This window comes from Cupressus sempervirens, chromosome 10, assembly GCF_028749045.1.
Source record: "Cupressus sempervirens isolate cs-2001-9-10 chromosome 10, ASM2874904v1, whole genome shotgun sequence".
Taxonomy (NCBI): domain Eukaryota; kingdom Viridiplantae; phylum Streptophyta; class Pinopsida; order Cupressales; family Cupressaceae; genus Cupressus; species Cupressus sempervirens.
Window position 1 is genome coordinate 167,149,532 of NC_143127.1, and position 26,330 is coordinate 167,175,861.

The 26,330-nt window shown below is 34.1% G+C and overlaps 1 protein-coding gene across 2 annotated transcripts in view; it reads right to left on the minus strand.

Moving 5' to 3' along the window:
* Positions 1-10,465: 10,465 nt before the first annotated feature.
* Positions 10,466-26,330, minus strand: part of LOC149533130 (uncharacterized) — a 154,242-nt gene continuing 138,377 nt past the window's right edge. For both annotated transcript variants that reach the window (XM_089805120.1, XM_089805121.1), the window contains one exon: positions 10,466-11,558. In XM_089805120.1, coding sequence (XP_089661246.1) covers positions 11,148-11,558 — 411 coding nt within the window. In that variant the 3' untranslated portion in view covers positions 10,466-11,147. The remainder of the gene's footprint in view (positions 11,559-26,330) is intronic.

Genomic DNA, 26,330 nt, shown 5'->3' on the forward strand with positions numbered 1-26,330 from the left:
TAGTTAATATTCATTCCAATAAAATTCACAATGTCATAAAGACATGATAAATGTGCATATAGTCCTATTTTCAATCATAGATACTAGATTTTGCATATAATGATGATATTTATTTAGTGTTGTTGCATTGTCTTTCCACACATAGATTGTCTATTACACTATAGGGATTTCATCATCTTTAGGCTCTAACTTATCTAAGGCACCCATAGATATAGTCATGCAAGTGTACACACAATTATATTCTAGAGTAGCTTCCTTTGATAGAGTAGGAGAATTTCATCCACAACCAAAAGGAAAATCTCTAATGGCTTAGGGTTTCTTCATGTTGGTGTAAATAAGTATTTAATTATTACACTTACTTAAGTTTTACTTAGGTTAATGCATTATTTTATTATTATTTTAGGTAAGACACTTAGGAGTTTGTGTACTCTCATTGAGTTACACAACTCTAATTATGCACATGGTGTCTACAACACAGGAGTATGCATCATTCACTAAGTTGTCATGATGATAACACAGTTATCCGCACTCCTTATTTAGCACATGTTGTCTACACCAGTAATTTGCATGCTACACCATTGTAGGCTTATCCTCACATCATCGCACTTAATCTCGTGCTCAATGGAGGATAACCCATATCTGGTGGACATGTTCCTGGTTGTATGACATATCATGATGCTGAGTTCTATGCATTCTAGAAGCTCTCCTGAGGCCTTTATAATTAGGCACTCCTAGTGTACTCTCAACCAGTTATTGAATGAATATAGTCATTTTGATCATACTCTGTCTATTTTGGTCTACTGTGTGCTTGTGTTGAGTTCTTTAGTTCTTGGGTGAATTCTGACCTAAGCCAAATTCTTACACTGCATAGAGGTTTAGCACTGGATTCCTTTTGGTGGTTCTAGGCTCTTATAATATGTGCTCAAATTCTTCCTTTTTTGAATCTTAATTTGTTTGATGGTTTCAACCAATGGCTCAATGTCAAATAGTTCTATTTTTATTTAGTTCCACGTTGTCAGTTGTCTTGGATCCTTCTAGGTTGTCACATTGAGGGTGTGGTATAGTTTTAGAATTCTTATTTTCTTTCCTTATGCATCTCATGGTTTCCATCAACAAGTAGCCATGTTAGTGAATGGAAGGTGTCAGCACCTAGGTCCCAGGGTCGACATCTACACTTTGATACCTATGTGATAATAATCCAAAGGGAACAAAAAATAAGGAATTCTTTTTTTAATCACAACTAGATATATATTTATATATAAATACATATGGCATAAACCCAAGTGCAACAATCAGTTAAAGCATCATGATAATAATTTGAATTCATCATAACTATGACTAGAAGTAAATAACTAACCATACTTTGGAGCATACCTTAAGATTTTTTTGATTACATGAAGAATTTTTTTTGTAAATGGTTTGGATGGCTTGAGGTGCAATGTGATCCCTCATTCGTGGATCTAATCCCTATCCACCCCTCTAAGAGGATTTTGTGTACTCTGGTGAGAGAGAAATGGATATGTTTTACAACTTATATGGGAATTACCCTTAAGGTAAAATCTTGAATGTGTATCAACTACCCATAATTAATTCTTGTCATACCCCACTATGATATTTTCTTGTCTTATATCTACCCAATTATATTAGAATCGCTACTTCCTTTTAGTCCATCAAAAGCTAAGTAATGAGAACATCCATTGTTGGTGTGTAGTTGGCCCCTAGGCCCATATGCTTCTAGGAGAATTAGTCCATTTATATAGATAAATGTGTTGAAAATTTGGTTGAGGGTAGTTGATAAGTTAATGGCAAAATATCACTCATTTTGTAATAGATGAACTTTTGGTGAAGACTGAAGGCACAATACCTAGAAATTTGACTAAGTACATAACAAGAAAATAGGTTTCCAAAAACTTATTTTTTTTTGGTGAGCTTCGTGGGAAGCACATGAGGTTATGTTCACTTTAGGGAATGTAGTACATATAGTATATGACATGTGTGCAAGAGCATTAAAAGGGATATTAAGTTTTGTATAAGTTATTATGGATTTAGTAGTAACAGGTTAACATGGCAGAAAAGAGTAAAAGGTAGTAATAGTATATGATTATTATGGTTTACCAAACTAATTTCTTAACAAGGTTGGGACGATATCCTATATGTTAACCCACATGTGGTAAAACTTTATGTCAAGATTTGGTAATGTGCAAGGCAGCACAAGGCCAACTTATGAAGAGTTTTTAATAAAGGAAAGGAATGTTTGTTAAGTCAAGTATGGCATTGTATTGTAATGATATGATGTTTATTTTGGCACTTTGTATGATTGATAAAGATGTAAATTTTATGTTAGCATAGAGCAATGTAGTTTTATGTACAATTTTGAAGAGAAATACAAAGACTGGTCAAATATAGAAGATATCAACACAATGAAAAAAAAAATTATCTCTATCGATAGCATTATACAGTTATATATTCATGTTTGAGAAGTGAGATTATCTTGAACTTTTGTATTGTAATAACAACTCATAACGGGTTGAGGCTTCTAACAAGGCCTAGTCCTCTAACAAGGAGGTATACACTATAGAAATGTAATGGATTCCTAACAAGGTCGATATCTTTCATAAGATACTTTTGATTAGTGGATCATTTTGTGAAAACCATCCCCACTGGGGTTTTCCCTTGGCTAGGGTTTCCCTAATTAACAAATAATGGTGTTATGAGTTTCATTGTGTTATGCTTATGTTTACTTTGCAATTTGATCATCTATGCAAGTTTAAAGATTGTTTAATAATATATATAATTGGGAAAAAGTTTGTGGAACATTGCCCCCCTCCCTCTCAATATTCCCTATTTCTAACAAAATGTGGGGACATCCCTCACCTGCATGTAATTGGACGTATCTATTTACTATCTAGGGGTATGGTTGAAAGTCTTTGGGCATAAATAAGCTCCTTGAATATGGTTTATCCCAAGCAGAAAAGATTATCTTAAGAAAGTCATCTGATTTATTCTTTCTTGATCACCTCAGACAGAGAGGACTATCCTAAATGTTAGAGGATTGCATCTCTCTACCTATACCTTCATAGGGTTTTAACTCCTTCTATTGTCACAACATCCAATGTATGTACATGGTTTAGCACTATAATTGGAAAGAGAATCCTAATATAGATGTAGATAGTTCCAAGCCTAACTAACTAAGGCTAGTAGTGTAGTCTGTAACCAAGCAACTAGAGTCAACTCTTAAAGTATTTTTTACAATGGTAAAATACATAAAGTTTTATTCTCCCCATACTCCTTAAGTTCTTTCAACAATTATTTAGCAAAGGAGAGGTAGCAAAAACACGCCAGGGATAAGGGAATTCATAGGAAAAAGATCGTTTGAAATCATCATGAGCTAGTTTGATGTTGTCATACCCAAGGACAATAGAACCTACAACTTCTCTAGCATATTTCAGGATTGGCTGAAGAGCTACAATGATGATAATTAGTTGAGGAGAGATCTTACTTTCAAGATTACCAACAGAACATAAGTACTAGTTTCATTCCTTTTTTTAAGAATCTCAAACAATCAACTTAAGCTAGTAAATTCCAAATAATATTTTTATAAAGATTAATCTTGTATCAACCTTTCATCAAGTTATTAAATATTTTGTGGTCTAACATTTTCAACCACAAGTAGTCAAACCTCTGCAATTGATAATTTTACTAACAAGTTACTCTATTTACCTTTGTCTCTCTATAAGGTCTTCTTCTATATCACAAATGGGGATTCTATAATTTAAGGCTACATATTCCATATTCTTAATGGTTGTGTTTATGCTATTCGGATAATGTTAAAGAAACTAATGGTAGTTTATGTTGTCCAATGTTAAAGAAACTACTAGGTATGCAGTAGGTGTAAGGACATCATGAGATTTAGCAAAGAGAGTAATGTTCATCATATGGCTCTAACTTAAAATTTAATAACCTTTTATTTTATTTTATTTTAAAGAAACTTGTACTTGACTTCAACCTTCTACTATGTATAAAACAATTGTTTGGTAACCAGACAAATATATGCATATTTCTAAATAAAATTTGAAATTATTCTTATAACAAAAAATGCTTAAATGCGGAGTATTTAACAATAGAAAGTCCACTAAACTTGGGAACAAAAGATACTCAAAAAGAAGAAAAAAGATTTCTTAGCAAGGAACCAATGATTTTATGCAAATGTGAACTTGGTCCTTGACTTCTAACATGAACTAGGTGTATTTATTATAGACTCAATTCTTCTAGTTTCTCTGGTAAATAAATTCCACCCATTCTAGTGATTTCTCATATTTGATAAAGTATGAAAAGAGAGATAGAAAGAAAAGAAAAGAACTTGTTGTTATGGACTCAATCTAAATCAAATAAGAGTATTGTAATTCTTAATACCTCAGTTGTGATGTATTGTAGTTTTAGCTTTTCTTTTACATAAATAAGAAAATGTCTACAAAAGAGTATATTAGGGCAATCTAAGAAATATGGCTTAGCAATATTTTGTTTAATCAATTGTAGAAGGACGTGAGGGTATACAAAAAATACTACAACTACAACCAACAACATATTCAAGAAAATAGAAATATATCCATAATTGTAGTATGGCATCACTCTACTCGTAACACTTGTAGGTTAGCCAAACTCCTTCACTCTCTTTCTTTCACGCCCTTATTCTCTACCTAGTTGAGTAAAGAGAAATATCTCCCTTAAAAGGTTGTAATGGGGGTTTTTAAAGAAAACTTAGAGTGCATTCTAGCTAATCATGCATATTTTTCTTCCTCAAAGGAATAAGGTATCATGCATTAGTAGTGGCATTAATACCCCTTTCATGTGCCTTACCCATGCCCATTTACTCCTAGTTTTCTCTTTGTCATGGAAGAAATGAGTAATATACTTTTAAGTGTGCTCAAAATGTGTCATACTCCTTAGATACCTTATTCAATTTTGTTTCCCGACCCCTACCCCTATTGTAATTAGGACTAGGGGTGGATTCCATGCTTAACTATGTTGATGAACCTATGTGTGCGCGCGCCCACGCGCATGTGTGTGTGTGTGTGTGTGTGTGTGTGTGTGTGTGTGTGTGTGTGTGTGTGTGTGTGTGTGTGTGTGTGTGTGTGTGTGCGCGTGTGTGTGTGTGTGTGTGCGTGTGCGTGTGTGTGTGTGTGTGCGCGCGTGCGTGTGTGCGTGCGTGCGTGCGTGTGTGTGTTAAGACTTACACACACACAGCTTCATTAACATAGTTAAGCATGAAATCCACCCCTAGTCCTAATTATCGCATGGGTAGGGGTAGGGCAACAAAACTTAATAAGGTATCTAAGGGATATGACACATTTTGAGTGTACTTAAAAGTTTGTTTATATCAATCTAATCCTAGTTTGTTCGTACCCATAATAATTTGGCATGTTTTTTCCTTCATAAGTGTTTTTTTCATCTAATAATTCATGCATTTGATGCATTTGTATCTGTACTCTAATTTCATAGTATATATCATTTTAGGCATCTCAACTTTCAACTTTTTAGGACTTACACACTCCTTAACATATTGACCTACATTTAATTATTTATTCTCTACTTATAGATTTCTTTATATTTTTGAAAGTTTTACTATGATTCATTGTCCTATTAAATAGGTCTCTATTTTAATTTACCTTTTCCCTAATTTGTTACTAAATCATATTATTCTTTGTGTCAATTATCATCCACATTAGTAAATACTAGTAAAGAAAATAACTACTAAATTCAATTTTTCTATCTTAGTTCAGCATTTATGTCCCATTTTTTACATTTCTACATCTTGTTGACATATCTATTTTCAAACAAAAAGAATTCACTTTCATGTTGCATGAGTGAGATCTAAGGAGAATGTGATTATGATAATTATATCAACATTTAACTATAGTTTTATATTTGAACTCATCGACCAATATTTTATGAGTAGTGGTTCATGTGAACTTATACCTTATGATTTAATGGTCCACTTCGCACTCATTGCATCTAGATGACACTAAACCATCAATTGAGTGGTTGGAAATCCCAATACAAATTGCACTTAACCATAAATCAATTCCACTTAACTTGCTAACTCATTTGCAGATAATTTGGTAAGCTTGTTTGAATTATGAATTTCAATATAAATATTGTTTAGCTCATATATTGATGAGTGGGAGGTATGTTTCATTATGACTCAAATTATGATACTTGAATAAGCATTCAATTTGATAGGTTCGGCGTTATTTCAACGAATATGGTAAAAATTTAAGAGAAATGATCTTAGAGAAAACTCAATAATTAAGTGAACTTGAAGTGGTATTGGGATGGTTCAGCTCCTAAGAAGTTCTAATGATTCCTACATGTGATCAGTTCTCTTAGATTTTACCCAATTTGTTGAAATATTGTTGAAATTAGGAAATTGAATCCTTATATGAGCATCATAATTTATCTTAGATTTCTACCTTAGTCATTAAACCATTGTTGAAACTATGAAATCATATCTTTATATGAGTGTCGCAATTTTAGTCATAATGAAACATACCTCCTAGCTCAATAGATGAGCTAAACAAGATGTGTATTGAAATTTGAAATTCAGAAAAGCTTACCAAATTATCTGCAAATGAGTTAGCAAGTTAAGTGGAAATGATCAATTTCTACATTGGGTTGGAGACCCTTGAAGAATATTTAAAGGAGTTATATTAGTCAAAGTTGTGTTGTACATTAATTTTCACAAGGTTTTGAATTTTCATGTTCATTAGTGTGGTCAAGGACTCTTGATTTGATTGTGAAACCTTTGACATTAACATGGTGACATTTGAGAAAAGACATCATATACCTTATGCCTTATTCCCTCGTATTCCTTTTAGGAATGAGAAGAACTTCAACATATATTTTTAGTTTTTTTCTTCCTAATTGTAGGAATGTTGTTTGATGGTTTTGGACCCTTATCAACATCCTTTATCATTGTCCCTTATTGTGGGAGATTCTACATTAAGGGGAGCTAGTGGGGAGGAAGGATAACATGGACTATCTTCTTCTCTCTTATGGGGTCATTTTTCTTCACGTAAGGTTGTATCATTCTTATGTTACATTTTTTTATTTTGGAGAGATTTTTTCCTAGATTTTTCTCCATTTAGAGAGATCCATTGGCACATGGGTACCTAATATGACCTCATATTCAGGATTAGTCATTCCATCTTTCCATGTTTTTAGATTCTTAGTAAGTTGTATATAAATGGAGGTTTTAGTATGAACAAGGCATATGACCTAACCAATTTTCATGTTAGGTCACATTTGTAATAGTTTGCTTAAATTTACTAAGGGCATTCTTGGGTGTTCTTTCATAGCCTAATCCTACTTGATAGAAAACCTCCACTATGATTACTTTCACTATAGTTCTTCCTCTATATTTATAGAAAATAAAGAAGAAATTTCTATTTACTTTATTATCTATATAATTTTTTTTTTTATATATAAATTCAGAGATTTAATAACAAATATATCTTTAAATAAAGATTGTAAAAAATTATATAACAAAAACTTAAAATATTTTACACTAAAAAACAAAAAAATTATGTACACGAATAATTTTAAATCTTGATGAGGATGTCATCTAAAGTAAAAGCATAATTTAGGCAACAATGACCTAACTCTTACAAGGCTTTTTTTTTTTTTTTTTTGATCGGTAAGAGGCCAAAGCCAAGATTAATTATCATGTGTTTTTAATTTTTTATTATTATTTATTTATTTAACTCGAGGAGATTTGAACCCAAGACCTCCCAGATAAGACACTCACAATTTACCATTGTGTTATAGGCTCTTGCCTCTCTTACAAGGCTTTTTGTGATAGTCACTAATGAAATAAAAATTAGAAATCCAAAAAATATGGGTTATAGTTTGTATAACCTTTAAGAAGATGACTTGCATGTGACCTATATTATAGAAATTTAAACGATAATATTAGTTGTGGAGCTATGCATTGAATGAATCCTTTTTAAAAAGTAGTTGGTTTTTAAGTGGTAATAGGTTCAATATTGTGAGATATTTAAATTTAATCAATTTTTCTTTTTAATCTTTGCCTTCACAGATATGAAATTTTATAGAGGGTTGTAAAAAGATTATTTTATTGTATTATTAAAAAAAAATTGCCATGGTAGAAAGACTAAGTAAATTCAATACCCGTATATTAAACTATAATAATAAGTCACTTAAAAAAACTCTTCATAGAAGTTTATATCAAATTTGCTCTATATTCTCTCTTCTAATTATACTTTTATTACCTTTATATTCGAACAGTTTTAGATCATTGTATCTATAATAACTAAATAAATACCTTTATCCTTGGTATGAACTTTAACTCTTACATGTTAAGATGGGCTAGAAAAACTATTAATTATCATAATAAATAAATAAAATTTATCACTTACATGTTTTATAATACATCGCATTTTCCTCCTATCCTCCCAATGCCTATTATATGTTGAAAATTTAATGGAAACCCATGAGCATTCATTTCAAACTTAGTTGAAATAATGATTTTGCTTGTATACATAGTTACATTTGTATTATGGTCTCAATCGTTAGATTCCTATTATAACTTAGTTGAATTCATGTAAATATTTATATTAGAATAGCAATTTCCATTCTATTGAAGAATGGGTTCTTTGATCCTCATTCACGCCAATGGTTAGACATCACTTCCTTACACAAGCAAATGCCACATGGACATCTTCCATTGTACATGGATGGTAAAAAGCAAAAAATCAACAATTTAGCTAGGAGAAATTTGAATGTCAAGCGAAGTTTATTGTCTCAAATGAATGAGAAAAGCTCATTCATGAATATGATTCAAATTGTAAAGTTTAACCTCCAAATTTTTTGAGCCAAACAGAATAAATGTCACTCAAATTAAAGGTGATTCACAAATAAACATCAATGCATTGCATACAAAAGAATCATCAAATTAGAAAATCACCAATACTTCTGAAATTGCATGGTTCATTCTTCATATGTTGGCATATCACATCATACAATAGGTATATATAGAATCAAATACTGAACACGGTTTAGTTGTCAATTATCCCATTGGGAATAATTCATCTGTTTAATACACTCTTGAAGAGTGGGAAGGATTCGAAAGTGCTAATTCTTATGATTGTAGTTGGCAAACAGGTTATCCATTTTGCTAACAAATTTAAAGGCAGTTGAACGAATAATCAGGTAGACAATTGTTGCACGAACGTAGGGAATTATTAGTACCATGGGAACTCTCTTGCAAAGTACACTTACAAGAATTATGACAAGGAGCATGGAAGAGATGTTTCGAAGTTAGGCAACCGTGTAAGATCAACATATGGAAGATGAAACTTGTTCATATTCAAAAGCTTTTTTCTTTGTTGACTGGGCATTTGGGGGATTACTCAGGATTTGCAAATGTCTGTTGGTTTCTTTAATACCGTTTTTGTAATGTTTAGGCTTTTAAAGGCTCTTTTATGTTAAGTGACCATTAAAATAATGTAGTCATTTTTTGTTGGGTCTTCCTTTAATGGACTACAATGCTGTTACCTGTTACCTCTCATCAGTTCAGCAATTTTCTAAACTCTCTATAATATTAAAGGGGGATTTCCCTTGACCGCATTTCACTGAGACAAAAAAGTATTTAAATTCTTTGACAAAATTCCAAACTTATTTAGTTTAAAGATGAAGATTGTTCCTAAATTTATTTAAGGAAAGATGGTATTCTTAGCTACTCACAAGAAAACCTTACCTATGAACATTGCATTTATTTAATCAATATGGGGTTAATATCACATAAATTTGTCAATCCTGAAATTGTTATCAACTAAAGATGCAGGTATCAAATTCATGAAAATTTTCGGGATCTGTTACAACATTAATATTCAGATTATAATACTACATGGTCTAGGTTGTGGTATCTTATAGAGAACCTGAATAACACTATACACCGTAATAGTCAAAACCAGAAATAAGTGAACCAACCAAAACCAAAATATCTAAAAGCATTTTTTAATTCTAGAGCAAGATGAGATAGTAGTATTGCAACCTCGTCAATTTCACACAATCAATTAGAATCAAGGTGAACAGACAATTTCGACCAATCTAAAATCAGATTTAAATGATACTTCATTTCCCTCAATGAGAAATTAACATGCGTATGCTGTCAAGAGTTATATCAAACTAGAAAGAATTTTTTATTATTTTAGTAACAAATGTTTTTAATCCAAGTACTCTTGGCATTTAAAGTGCTATAATAAAAGAAAAACGTGTACAAGAAACCATTCTACTGCTATTGTGTATGATTGAACAGCATATTAAGGGAAATACTGTTCTGAGATGATTTTTTTCTCATTGCTAACAGAGCGATTTCTAGAATTTAACTTATTTAATTGAAAATATTAGCACAAATAATATGTATGCCATTTTGACATTATAACACTTTGAGAAAATTAAAAACTAAAATAAATGTATCAATTGATGTTCACAAAGGTGAAGTGTCTAGACTTCATGAAAGATCACATTTATGTTTAAATATGTTTTATGTTAGCAAACCATTTGATGGGAAGATGCAATGTGTTTCAACAGAACACAGCATAATTCATTATTATGTACAGTCTAATGGTTACAAAAAAGGTGGCATATTGCAGGTAGCATCAGAGAATTGCTATTACTTTTTAAAAACAGTAATAGTGGCTACGCACCCTTGAATTGTTTCTTATTCAATGCTTTCCATTTTGCTTGCTTTAAATGAGGGAAGGATCAACCATCTGTTCACATCATGATTGGAAAATGTGTTTCCAATATGTTCCCTAGCACAAGCGTTCATAGAAAACATAGCTCCAGTAAACTTACTCACACAATGAGCTGCTTATAGAGTATTTTCAGTGCCCTCATCGAACATTCTTCTCCTCTACTGTATGACTCATTTTAAGCATTTTCTGAGTCTCACAGGATTCAGAAGATTATCAATAGGCTTCTGTCTAAAATCTGTTGTTTGTCATCATCATGATGCTGCATTCTCCATTACCAAATTTTAGATGACTACGCAAGGAAATTCCACATAAATTCAATAGCTGATGAAAATCAACACGTGCAATGATTAATTTCATGTGATTCAATTGCTATGCATCTGCCGCTCCCTCTAAATCTATTTCATCATCTTTATTTTCATCCAAAACAATATTTGGGGGTTTAAGGTTTTCTGAACCACTCATATTCTGCATTTTCTCTTTGATGTCATATTCCCTACCAACATCCCAGAACAATTCCTCTTTGAGTTTTGATATCAATTCCTGACAAACGTGTGGATTTTCTTTCAAATATTCTTTGGCATTCTCCTTTCCATTAAAATATTGACCATTTACCATATAGAGAGACCCTGTTTTTGTGACAAATCCATGATTACATCCTAGATCCAAAACCTCGCCTTCAGATGAGATGCCTCTGCCAAACTCAAGTTCAAATTCTGCTGTCTTCAATGGAGGTGCCAGCTTGTTCTTAACAACTGTAACTGTAATCTGACTTCCAACTATCTGTACAGAAATTAAGAAGTTAGATCAATCAAGAAATGTCTACCAAACAAAAGGTGATAGATAGATGTAAAAATTATTTTGGAATAAGCAAGCACAGTAAAAACTATGAAAAGAGAAACATGGAACAAACAAATCAAATACAAATCGTTCAAGACCTTTGGGATAAAATAAGAACAAAAAGAATGTAGAAAGGAGGATGAAACTACCCAATACTAGATACATAATTACTAAAGAAACACAGCAAGGTATGAAAAAACAAATTATAATGAAACAATGCAAATTAGCATTAGGATTCTAGAGAAATATGCATAACAAATCATGTTCAGACTTCAGAGTTCAGCAGACAGGAAACTTAAACAAACAACAATATAAAACATATTTGTTATTCACCTGTGGAAAAAGATTATTAGAAATCTATAGCATTATAACCTGGGTTTAATGAAAGCAATCTAAATAAAACTACTAACTTTATGCAGCACCAGTAGACATCAACATTTATGAATGGGAAAATAGACATCAACATTTATGAATGGGAACATTAAAGCATGAAAACAGTACTAAACATATATCCAAATGAAACATAAACTGCTCAAAAAAATTGCATGGAAGTATAGAATAGAAACAGGGGGAAACAAAGCCATCGGTAATCAGTGAATAAATATGGCAAGGCTTTAGGAAGAAATAATAGCAAAGATGCAAAAGATGGGATTAGGATTTTGGAGCAACATACATAGCAGATTTTGTTCGCCGACTATGTCATGAAATAACTTTACAAAAGAGGAAGATAATATGAAATATTCAGCAAATACTTTGATAACCCCAAAGAATAACAAGCCAATTCAAGGGGCAAACATCAAAATATCCCCAATGAGAACACAATTGACTATCTGATGATGAAATAATACTCACCACCCCCTATATATACCCTACTTATTTCTAGGATATCACCCAAGCCGACTTATATAACATATAGGCCCTAGGCCAAACCAAATAACAATATAATAACGATAATGATAATGCAATATACACCCTTGTTTGCCACTATTGTTTTTCCTTTTATCACAAACTCAGCTTTTAGACATTATGTCAAACTATTGATGCACTGATGTGTATAATGTGGTGTGACTTGCAGGTTATAGGTTTCAGATTTGCAAACATTTCATTGCATAATGATAATGGTAATTATAACATTAACAACATAAATTCATACGGAACAACAATGAAGTAAATATTGAACTTGCCAATTGCAGAGATAAATCTTGATTTCTGACCTTTGTATAATTAATAGCAGACTGAGACTGAGTCTCAAGTTACAGAGTAAAACTAAACAGCTTTGAATCTTCAATGACACCTTTGGCTACAGCAAGTAACATCAGCAAACATCCTCTTAAGGGGTTATGGCCTGGTCCTTTCGACCAAATCTTCTCACTAATCTTCCCTTAGACACTCAAAAGATGTGCTATGAACTTGTAAAAGACCGAAATTACATCACCACTACTTCCAAACTTGCGAGGGAACTTTATAGCCAACAATTAGACTGAAAACTTCCTCCAACCTCTCATAATATAATTTCAAGCTGCTCTACAAAGGTCCAGTATGTGTTAAGGCACGTTTTTCCATACAAACACAGTTCTGAGTAGAGCTCTTTAATACAGATACAAACTGAAACATCTCATTCATTCAGTTGCAGCAGATAATAAGACTTCTTCTATGTCCGCATCACAGTCAAAGAGAAAGATACCAAATAGTCAAATTAAGAATCCACTAAAGTCAAATGCCAGATGTCTATCTAAACATTTTGTCTTTATTGAACAATCGTCTTTTCTCTATTTGGTCCTTTTTGTAGATGGGTGTGCATAGCTGAAGAACTCCTCCAAATGACTATAGCACCTTTGTCTCTTGCAAGCAATTGGATTTTGTCTTCTTGTAAGATTATTTTGCCTGTTGTAATTTCCCCAATTTTGTTTGGGTTATATATTGATTAGTTAGAAGAATGACTAAAATGACTAATGGAGAGGGAGTTTAGTTGGCTAAATATGTAATAAAGTTACTTCTATAGGATTCATCCTAGTTGCTAAAACAGCTAATGGTCTGAGAAAACACCTAAAGGTGCTTGAAACCTTTTGTTAGGAGGTAGGGATGCGAGTGAACATTAGCGAGACCAAAGTGGTGATCTTCTCTTCGAGAATAAAATTAAAAAGACAAAATAACTTTCTTTTTTTAAGATAGTCTGTTGGATGTGGTGAATAAGATCAAATAACTTGGCTCGTTTTCCACAACAAAATTTATCTGGGAAACATGTAAAACAAAAATAATTTGCACCATACTCTCTACAAAATGGGTGTAAGAATGTAGGGCTATAGGATTGGAAAAACCAAGAGAATGCTTTTCAGTCAATTGGTCACCCTGGTAATCCTATATGTGTGTATAACTATGGGGCACCACTATGTCAGATCAGAAATGGAGGCAAGTACAAAGAATTCAAAGACATCTAAACATAAGCAAACTCAATTAAAATTGCTGTCCCATATGAGATTCTACTAGCAAAAACTAGCATCTATCCCTTGGAAGAATCAATGAAGATCCATTTGATAATATATCATCTTAAATTGGACGCACTCCAATTTAATGAAGGTTTAGCACCTAATTAATGCGAGATCATCAATCTCCTTGCACCTCTCATTCCATTTTCCCTTTTTTGTCCTTCCTCCTAAGTGGAATTGGGGTAAACCCTAACAGATCCTCTTTAAAGCTCCTATTTTCATAGCATTAAGCTTGAGGTAGGATCTATCCTCCTAGGTCCTCCCTCTCCTTCATCTGTGCATTTGGAATCTACTCCTTGTACCGTAACTACTATATCTTGGACTCTGCACCTAATTCTAGAGATCTCAGACCTGTTTTGGGATCCCGAAGGGATCCTTCAAGTTCCGAGACCTGGTTGTCAAGGGTGCAGTGTGCCCCTAATGGGCCAATCAGGGGCACAGTGCACCCATGATTGGGACCTATTTTGGGTCTCCTCTTCAAGTCTCGTGTCCAGATGCGTTCAGGTGTTAATTCCTATTTAGGTCGGCTTGTGGGAGTTAGTCAATTCCGAGCTCTATATAAACCCTTCCATTGCTCCATTTTCACATCTCATTCTCAAGTATTCAAGCATCCACAAGTTCAAACTCTCAAGCGATCTAGCATTCAAGCCTTCAAGTCTTCAAGCATTCGAGTTTATCTTCAAGATCTAATTCAATACATTCAAGATCCTTTGTTGCGTCTTCTACATTCATCCTCTCAAGATCTACATTCATAAGGTGGATTTCAAGCACATTCATTCATGAAAGTTTTGATGTCACATTGATTTCCTTTCTAGGGTTTTGAAGTTGAGTCAAAGGTATTACATCTACATACTTGATTACATTCCAAATTTAAGAGCATTTCATAGATTTACATTGCTTCATGTTAGATCTATTACTACTACTTGCAAGCATTCTATCTTTATCTCAATTCAAGGTTAATTCCTTAACTATGGTTTGATTGAGGCAAACCCACCCCAAACAATATACAAACAATCTCTTTGTTTTGCAGGCTTCGGATCTCGGATTGACAAACAAGTTGCAGATCTGGATACCCTTTTCAGCTTTCTCTAGAGCTGCGAAATCAAAATCAGTGTTGCACACAGTCAATCAGGGGAACATTGCACCCTGATGCTCCATTTCGCCCCTGATTATCCAATTCGCCACTAACATATCACTGGATGATTTCTAGGCTTTGTCTGTAGCGCAATTTTTCGTCCTCAAAGCACGAATTAGCCCTTTACGAGGATGTTTGACAGCCCATTTTCAAGTTTGTATTTCACAAGGTATTTCATCTTCCTCTCATTTCTCTATACTTTATCATTTTGTCACATCTTTATATCTCAACTCTATATTGGATATCTTCTTGCTTAAACATTCTTAAGATGGAGGTGAGAGGGAAATAAATCTGAGTTATTCATCCCTTTTGCATTAGAGTTTTGCATTGATACTTCCTTTAGTCTCAGTCAAACCTAAACCAAGGGGTGGATCTTGGTCTTCCCCCTTTATTGTGTGTAGGGTGGATTGCTTTCATTTTCTTACCCTATAGATAAATTACCTAAGAAGATGCAAAATAAGGAAAAATGTCACTAGCCTAAGATGATTATGGAGGAAAGAACTAGATAGAAAGAACATGTGGATGAAACAAAATGATAAATGGATGAAAAAATGGGACATTAATAATGTTAAGAATTACTGTTCACATAGGCTAGGAATATTAGGATGCAAAAAAATTAAGTTCATAGGTTTTTGGTGTGGTGATATGTGTGACAAATAAGTATTATTATTAGCTATATGGTTTGTTTAATAGGTTATTTTATTAATGGCTGTGCACTGAGTTGTTAAAACAACTCTGTAAATTTAGGAATGTTGGCTCCTACAAAATAGGATTTAAGAATCTTATAAATATGGAAGTGTATTGAATGAAAAATATGAAGCACGGATTGTATTGTTTTGATTATTCATGCTTCAGTCTCTGCCCAAATTTCTTAAAAGTTAATTAGGCTTAATAAATGGGTTGGTGATATTACTCTCCCACCTGATTGTGTAGATATTGTTGCAAACCCACATTGCTATAGGCTGAAAGATAGTGAGCATTGGAATTTGTCTTTTTAAAGTATTTTATTATCTGGATGATCAAGTCTTATTAGGTTTGTTGCCATTAGAATATACGAGATGGAAAAAGATTGTAAGGGATAGTGCATTATGGTAAATCTCATTGTGGCTGTCTGGTCACCCAAGTTTAAGAGGAGTGAGGTGTATTCCTTCAATCTGCATGAGTTTAAAGTGCTGCAAATAGCGTAGGGGTGTCGAAAATATGATTATCCAACCAAGTCTCTCTTAATGAGATCTGATGCATCTTGAACGGTCACAAAGTTCTTTGCTCCTCCCACATTTATTAATATCTCAAGCTTATTCTCCAACTAGTGTTTCTAGCAAAGCTGTGATTACAAAATCTGATAATCTTGAACAGTACCATTGTTGCCAAATAATTCTCATCAAGAATATCACTGCTGGCCCGTATAGAATTACTCTCTATTCCGTGGGTTTCATTACACTCTATGCATACTTTTTAGAGGGTGCTCTTTGTCTTTGTGATTGATTCATTTGGCACAGCTTGTAAGCAGCAGATAGTATTTGGAGGATCCCATGTCATATTTCCCTATTGGGATCAAAATTGATAGAGCCACTATTTGCAGATTCTTTTATATTGGAGCAGCAACCATTCTGAGGATTAGATCAGGTTTTTAATTTCATGACCAAGAATAGATGTGATCTGCACACAATTCAGATCCATTTATATTTTCATCTTGATTGATGATCTGAATTGGTCAAAAAAATACAAGTGGGTTCATAGACTGTTATGTGATATTCACTGAAAATTCATATTAGCATGCAGAGGAGGCAAATTACCTACTGTGTGTATTTGTATATCATCCCTGTTTTGTTCTTAGATCCAGGTACTCAAAGGAACATTTGTCTTGACTGACCCATTGTTCTTGTTTTCTTGGCGGTGGCTGTGGTGTCTATGCCCACATTTTTGCTTGTCTGGCAAGCTCGTTAAACAATTCGGCATTGCATTTTCTGCCTAGCGATTTGGTCTGGCACTCCTTCCTATCAACATCATAGGTTCAAGCTATGTTGTTTGGATTGGTAAAGGCATCATCAATTTTCGATGGAGGATATATCTCTTTCATTTAGATTGTGTGGTGTGAGCTAGCTTGGTTGATATCATTTGTGGAAGTGGCAAAATCTCATTTCCAATCAGCCCCTTGCAGATTGATTGACCACTTCCATTGGTATTCATTTGATGATTGATCACGTGTTTGAGAACGGGAAAGAGGCGTTATTTGTTATTGGTCTGCTTCATATTCTCCAAAGGATCATGATCTCTTTGCAATCGGGACTGTGTTGGTACATCTGGTGGATTCTTTCTTAGGAGATCGATCTTGCAGGTTCATGTAGGCCAGTGCTACTTTATTTCTCTAGATCCAGCACAAGGAGTTGTCGATTAGTATTGAGCAGTGTTACCCCACATTTGCGAGACGAGAATGACAGGAGGCATGGGGACAAGTTTCTGGGATGACAATTTTTCTTACCAATTTTGGGAAGGGCTATGGGACAGGAAAGGGGACAGCTAGGGGACGGCAGGGAAATTTAAAATATGTAGAGAAATTGAAAATATTCATATCAAAACATGGATAAATCATGCACTTACAAATAGTAGAACCTTAAATAACAAGAATTGGCTGAATTCATATGCCAAATTTGTGTTGCTTTGAGAGTTGAAGTCAAATTTCCTCCAGAAATCGAAGCAAAGTCCCCTAGGAGTCCCTTATCCTCGGGACGTTTGTGGGATGGGGACATCTGGAAAAAATTAGGGAAACTCCCTATGTAACAATGGTATTGGGTAGAGTAGTTTAAATTACTGTTTTTAATAATTTATTTAAGTTTTCAAGATTCTTAATAGTTTCTACGGAGATATTTTGAGTTAAAAATCAAGTCATTTTAGAATAAGATCGGTTTTTAAGAGTTGTTAATTGGTACATCATAAAAATTCAAAAATGTCAATTGTGTTTGGAGTGCATGATTTGTGGTACCTGTCATTCTCCTAGTTCGTAAAGAGAAGTTCACATCAGGAGGCAAGTATGAATTGTGCCTCAAAAGACAAATTTGATAAGTAATCAATTATCAAATCAACTGGAGGTTGGAGTCACAAGATCTTGGAGAACAATCACTGACCTCTTGTCAACCACCAATAACGGGGCCGCAAATCAGTTTTGGTGGCATTTCATATTCCATTTTTTTCTGTAGGAATAAATGGAAATTTCACATTGTGGGGCTGAATAATAATCAATGTTCCATTTCCCAATTGGTGCCAAAAAAACTAAAAGCCAAGATCGGTTGCCAGGTGGCAGAGGCAACTCTCTCATATCATTCGTGATCAGAGTGGCAGTAATCCACAATGCTAGCTGCATCTACGGCAACAAGGACTTGGTTCTCAAACATTTTATATTGTGGTTGGATGTGTATGTCCCTAACCACATTTCTTGATTGTTAGTAAATGGATGTGTTTGTCCCTACTCACGATAGTATGTAAGTGGTTGGATGTGTTGTTCCCAATCACTATCATTGGTTGTTTTTGAGTGGATGTGCTTGTCCTCATTCACAAGACAAAGTATGCGATTGGAAATGTTGTTCCCCAGTCATATTTGTTGGGTAAGTATGATAGGATGTGTTTGTCCGCAATCATAATTATTGTGAGCATTATAGTAAATCTTATTGTGGCTGTGCCTACTCGCCCAAGTTTGAGAGAAGAGTGAGGTGTATTCCTTCAATCTGCATGAGTTTGAAGTGCTGCAAATAGGGGTGTCGACAATATGATTATCTAACCAAGTCTCTCTTAATGAGAGCGGATGCAGCTTGAACGGTCACAAAGTTCTTTCCTCCTCCCTCTTTTGTTAATATCTCAAGCTTATTCTCCAACTAGTGTTCTAGCATAGCCGTGATCACAAAATCTGAAAATCAGAGGGTACCATTGTTGCCAAATTATTTTCATCGAGAGCATCATTGCTGGCCAGTATGGAATTACTCTGTATTCTGCAGGTTTCATTACACTCTGTGCATACTTTTTAGAGGGTGCTCTTTGTCTATGTGATTGATTCATTTGGCACAGGTTGCAAGAAGCTGATAGTTTGTATTTGGAGGATCCCATGTTATATTTCCCTATTGGTGATAAAGCCACTGTTTGCAGATTGTTTAATATTGGGTCGACAACCATTGTGAGGATTAGATCGGGTCAAGTGGGATCATAGTGTTGTGTGATATTCACTGAAATTTCATAATAGTGTGCAAAGGAGACACATCACCTACCGTGTATTTGTATATCATCCCTGTTTTGTTCTTAGATCCAGGTGCAAAGGAACTTTTTCCTCAAATGGCCCATTGCTCTTATTTTCTTGGTGGCGATCGTGGTGTCAATGCTCGCTTTTTTGCTTGTTTGGCAAGCTCATTAAACAATTTGGTGTTGCGTTTACTGCCTAGCGATTTGGTTTGGCATTTCTTCCTATCAACATCACAGGTTTAGGCTATGTTGGTTGGATTGGTAAAGGCATCATCAATTTTCAACAGAGGATAAATATCTCTTTCAGTTAGATTGTGTGGTGTGAGCTAGCTTGGTTGATGTCATTTGTGGATGTGGCAACGTCTCATATCCAATCAGCCCCTTGCAAATCGATTGGCCACTTCCATTGGTATTCATTTGATCTCATGTTGGAGAACTTGGAAAGCGACATTATTTATTATTGGTATTCTTCAGATTCTCCATGGGATCATGATCTCTTTGCAATCAGGACCTACATGGACACATCTGGCAAGCATTTTCTTAGGAGATCAATCTCGCAAGTTCATGTAGGCCAGTGCCACTTTATTTCTCTAGATCCAGCGCAAGGAGTTGTTGATTGATATTGACTAGGGTTACCTCATGTTTCGGACACAAGTATGATAGGGGCCATGGGGACAAGTTCTGGGATGACAATTTTTTTTGCCAATTTTGAGGAGGGCTATGGGATGGCAAACGGGACAGCTAGGGGATGGCAGGGAATTTTAAAATATGTAGAGAAATTTAAAATATTCATATGAAAACATGGATAACGCATGCACTTATAAATAATTGAACCTTAAAATATAAGAATTAGCTGAATTCATATGTCAAATTTGTGTTACTTTGAGAGTTCAACTCAAATTTCCTATAGAAATCAAAGCAAAGTCCCCTAGGAGTCCCCTTTCCTCGAGATGTTTCTGGGCTGGGGACCGTTGGAAACAATATTGGGGACAAATCCCAGGGTAACAATGGCATTGAGTAGAGTCATTTAAATTACTGATTTTATATTATTTATTCAAGTTTTCAAATTTTTTAATAGTTTTTATAGAGATTTTTTAAGTTAAAAATCAAGTCATTTTAGAATAAGGTCGATTTTTAAGAGTTGTTGATTGGCATATCATAAAAATTCAAAAACGTCAATTGTGCTTGGAGTGCTTAATCGATGGTACCTATCACTCTCATGGTTCGTAAAATAGAAGTTCACATCAAGGGGGAAGGATATATTGTTTTGTCATAACTATGAATTGTGCCTCGAAAGACAAATTTGCTAAGTAATCAAATTAATTGGAGGTTGGAGGCACAAGAGCTTGGAGAACAATCACTATCCTCTTCTCAACCACCAATGACGGGACCGCTTATCAGGTTTAGTGGCATTTGACTTTCCATTTTCTCAATGGGAATAAGTGGAAATTTCACATTGCAGGACAGAACACTAATGAATGTTCCATTTCCCTTTTTGTGCCAAAAAGACAATAGCCAAGATTTGTTATCAGGTGGCAGTGGCAACCATCTCATATCGTTAGTGATCAAAGTGGCACCAATCTAATGCTAGCTGCATGCGTGGCAGCAAGGACTTGGTTCTCAAACATTTTATATTGTGTTTGGATGTGTATGTCCCTAATCACACTTCTTGATTGTTAGTAAATGGATGTGTTTCCCCCATTCACGAGAAGATGTAAGTGGTTGGATGTGTTTGTTCCCAATCCCTATTGTTGGTTGTTTGTGAGTGGATGCGCTTGTCCCCATTCACAAGATTATGTATGTGACTGGAAATGTTTATCCCCAGTCACATTTGTTGGGTAATTATGATTGGATGTGTTTGTCCCCAATAATGATTGTTGTGAGCAAAGTGTATGACCCTGTAATAACCTTGTTTTTTGTATAGATGTGTTTATCCTTATCCAAATCTGATGTAAAACCTTGGATAGATGTGTTAGTCTCTATCTACAGTTTCATGAGTAGATATGTATGTCCCTACTCTCATCTTATAGTGTTTGGTGAGCTATTGTTTGTGGTCATCAAGTATTGTGATGTACAATCTCACTATGTTTGCACTAAGAGAGGTGTTGGGAAGTAGTGTTCATGTAGGTTTGGAATATTAAAATGCATAAAATAACAAGTTAACAGGTATTTGGAGTGGTGATATGTGTGACAAATAAGTGTTACAATAATATTAAGTTGTTTAAATACTTAATATTGTTATTAGTTATGTAGTTTGTTTAATAGATTATTTTGTTAATGGTCACACATTGAGATAAAGTTGTTAAAACAACTGTCTATTTAGTAGTGTCAGTTCCTCCAAAATAGGAATTAAGAATCCTATAAATATTACGTATATTGAATGGAAAATATGAAGCATAGATTATATTGTTTAAATTGTTCACACTTCAGTCTCTCCCCATATTTCTAATATAACATACAAGAATGTCCAGACACCTATGAAGAAATTAAAGAAGGAAAGAAAAATTTAGGAGTAGCTTATGGACAAAACAAAATAGACGTAAAAATGTTATATTATATCAAAGAATTCAACCCCATGGTAGACCACAATGAAAAATTCTCCATAGGAGCGAATATTAAATGTAGAGCAAAAATGTTGATAGCTCAATTAAGAACTAGTTCTCATCACCTTATGCATGAAAAGAAGTAGATGGATGATATATAAGGTATGAAACATGTAGATGGATGATACCTAAATGGGAAAACAAAATATGCCTACTTTGCAAAAGAGGAGCAGCAAAGACAGAGCAACATTTTATAATGGAACACCAACATACTATGGCATTCGTGCCAACTATTAGGTCATTTTGAAAACGAACAATTTAAACACTTTGTTTGAATAAAAAAAACTAGAAAAAACATCAAATCTATTGATCAAAATTCATTATAGATGAGCAACTCTAGAAAGGAGGTTACAGATTGCAGAAGGTTTTGATGCCCCATCTTTTGGAGGGTGTCTATGTTGTTAGTGGGCCCCATAGGCTTCTTTGGCCTTGGACACTATTGAATCTTTTATTTCCTTCCGTTGCCTTTTTTTTCTCTTCTCCCATAAGCCTTGATTTCGTTCTTCCTTTATTTTCTTCTTGCCCATATGCTACAAGGAAAGAAACCTTATGCAAATAATTTAAGATTAGTCTACGCCAACGTCAATATTGAATTCAAATACTATTTTCAACAAATCGTAGCAGCTGAGGAAATATTAAAATATTATAGTCTTCAATGTGCAAACAAACACACAGCTTAAAAGGCTTTATAAATCATGTTTGGAAACCTGGAAAACTAAACCAAGATAGACTCCTCTAATTCACTATCAAATACCTTAACAATCTCTAGGAAACTCTAGCTAGGGTAGATCTTCCCCACCATAACTTATTTCTAGAAGAGGGACAAATTTCCTCCCACTAAAATCCTTGATGAAATCAAGGGAAGCTTTGAGGCACATGTTTGTTCATGGGGAGAGAGCTATGGTAGATTGCATTTTTGATGAACTAGGTTTTTGGACCCCTTGTGGAGAAATCATGGAGTTAAATTTATTACAATTAAACATTTATTATAATTTATTTACTATATACTTTTAATTCATATGCATTTTTTGTTTTTCTCGCAACTTTCCAATTTTGCTTCTTCTTTTTTAATTTGTGACATATCTATTTTTTCTTTAACATTATTTCTAGACAACTAAGCCCCTAGAAGTTCTCCTTTAGGGAATTAATGGGGAGAAGCCCTCTATGGGCTATACATATAAGGGCATGAATAAGACCAAGGAAGTGATTAGATCCATATATGCAAGAATTGATGATAAGTGTGTCCCCATTTGGGAGATAATCGATAGGAGATGGCAAAACTAGCTTCACATGCCCATTCATGCAACGGCTTAATCAATCAATTCGGCATTTTGTTCCCATGCTAACTTCAAGGTAGATGAAGAGGTTCTTAGTGGCTTATACACAATGGTACAAAAGATGTTTAGTGATGGCACAGCCTCAACTACAACGATTGAGCTAGATAAATATAATAATGAAGGGATGATTTTCTCAAGCAAGAGGTGCACAGAGGCTCGGACGGAATTGCAACCATGTAGAAATATATTCTTAAGTTTATGGCTTATGCATTTTAATTTTTGATTTTGTAATTTGGCCTTAAAGTTGGAAATAATACTTTTTTTTTTCTTTTCCTTATTTCAGATAGATGATGGCAAATGTTTGGCCCTCAATCCCAAATCTTCAAAATCTTACCATTCATTTTTTGAGTCATTTAAGCAACACTTCTGAAAATGAGCATGAATGGTCCATGTCCAAGAACATCCACTCGAAGACACGTAATAGATTGTTTTTGGAGAGGTTGAATGATCTTGTATTTGTTCTTTACAACCTCCATCTTAGGAACATACTAACTCCTCTCCAATCACTCTAGCAAAGATCAACCCAAAGTGTTAGTGGCTCATTGAGTCTATTGATCTCATCTTCATTGAGGACCATGAGTTGGATGATTGGATAGACAAAGAGGCTGAGGTTGTGGCTATGGTAAAGGGGGATTGAGCATGATCTAACACAAGCACTAATTATTGTGGCACCTCACATGCAGACACTATGCCTACTCAGTAATCCAAGACCTACCTTAGATACCTTTTGTTGGAGTTTTAGGTGACTTTACAACACCCTTAGGATCAAATGAGAGACCGAGAGAGCTTCCACAAATTTATAGGCAAGAAAATTGCATTAAGATGTAAGAATGATATTATTATTAATGAACATCAATGGATTGCATGGACATGATTGATTAAGTCCAATGGATTGAATGGATTGATTAAAATATACATAATAGGCCTCCTTATATAGGAATGTTGATAAGAGACAATAATAAGAAGATAACCTATCACCTACAAAAGGTGGAATCACATGTCCACTAAAGGTGGATCATCCTCCATTATGTAGTAAAGTATGTGCAATGAAGAGGATGATAATGTGATATGTAAGAGAACTTCCACAAAAGATAGACAAGAAAATTGCATTAAGATGCAAGAATGATATTATTATTAATGAACATCAATGGATTACATGGACATGATTGATTAAGTCCAATGGATTGATTAAAATATACATAATAGGCCTCCTTATATAGGAATGGCGATAAGAGACAATGATAAGGAGAAGATAACCTATCACCTACACAAGGTGGAATCACATGTCCACTAAAGGTGGATCATCCTCTATTGTGCAATAAAGTATGTGCAATGAAGAGGATGATAATGTGATATGTGTGTAAAGTTTCTGCAGATTCTGAACAATCAAATCTGATATAAAGCCTTTATACTTTGCTGAAGATGATCTTTATCAATACCAAATGGTATATACAGTATACTTTAAGTGATGTATAGTTCTGCAACTATATAATTAATTCTGCCAGTAAGTCAAATGAGGCAGAGAATGCTAAAGGAGCAAACTTATTTTATTCGTGTTTCCTTTATCCACATTCCTATCTCTTACTTATAAGGCACCCAAGAGGCATGTCCTTAGAAAGGGCATGACTCTTTCTAGGTCGGCCCAACACACAAACCAATGAGTATATTGCCTAGATCGCCGTCTCAAGGATAAACAAATTAGTTAGTAAATAATGTGTTAAACAATAGAATTCTACTATAAGATCTAGATGAGTTCAAGATCACATTGTGATGTAGACATTACTGTTTCTATAAGTCACAATTTGGATAAAAGAAGAATTTTATTATTCTCTGGAGTTTATCTTGTATTTTGGTAGACCTTAACTTAGGATCATGTACCTATGAGTCACAACTTGGATAAATGAAGAATTTAATTATTGTTTGGATTTATCGTGTATATTGTTTTCTTTGCAATACTGTTATCACGAGTATCAGTGATATGTCATATCATAGATTTAGTAATATGACATAGTATCATGTGTTCAATGATACCACAAGATAAATAAGATTCAAATAGATATAGAGTATCATTCTATGCTTATTCATCGAAATTGATGATGCTAGATATGTTATCTCTCAGTATGATTATCAAGTTAAGAGGGAGTTTTAAAACCATAACTTCGATCATCATACAGATCTGACTGTGCAGATCGCACAAACCTTATCTTGGTATATTACCTTACGATGGCCTTTAAATACATTGCTCCTTGAAAAGGCATGATCGGCAATTTCATAGATAAGTGTGTGTTAGCATTTACCTTAAATAATTGTTAGTTATTCTTGTTTGCTAAACATTATCTCCTTGGGCACCGATTATGAGAATGCATTGTTTGGGCCGACTTCAAGGGACATGCCCTTTGGTTAAGGTATTTATACAAGGTAAGATTGCAGTTAAAGGACACACACAAAATATAAGTCTGATCCTTTAAGCAATTCTGCCTATACGAATTTATTGCAGAGATAAATTAAATTTTAGAACAACATTTAATATTTTGATAACACCTTCATTTAGAAGATAAAGAAGATTATCTACAGCAAGCAAAGAAGGTATTACCTAAGTCTGATTTAATAACAGAATTTGCAGAAACTTTACACTAGAAAGGATTTGGCCTATTAAATACCTTATAATATTAACCTAATCAGCGTCTTTCTTGGAGCATTCAATAATGTTCTAAATGGCATAGTTATTGTTAGTATAAACATTGAACACATGATACTATGTCATATTACTAAACCTATGATATGACATATCACTGATACTCGTGATAACAGTATTGCAAAGAAAACAATATACACGATAAATCCAAACAATAATTAAATTCTTCATTTATCCAAGTTGTGACTCATAGGTACTGGTATTCCTACATCACAACATGATCCTAAGTTAA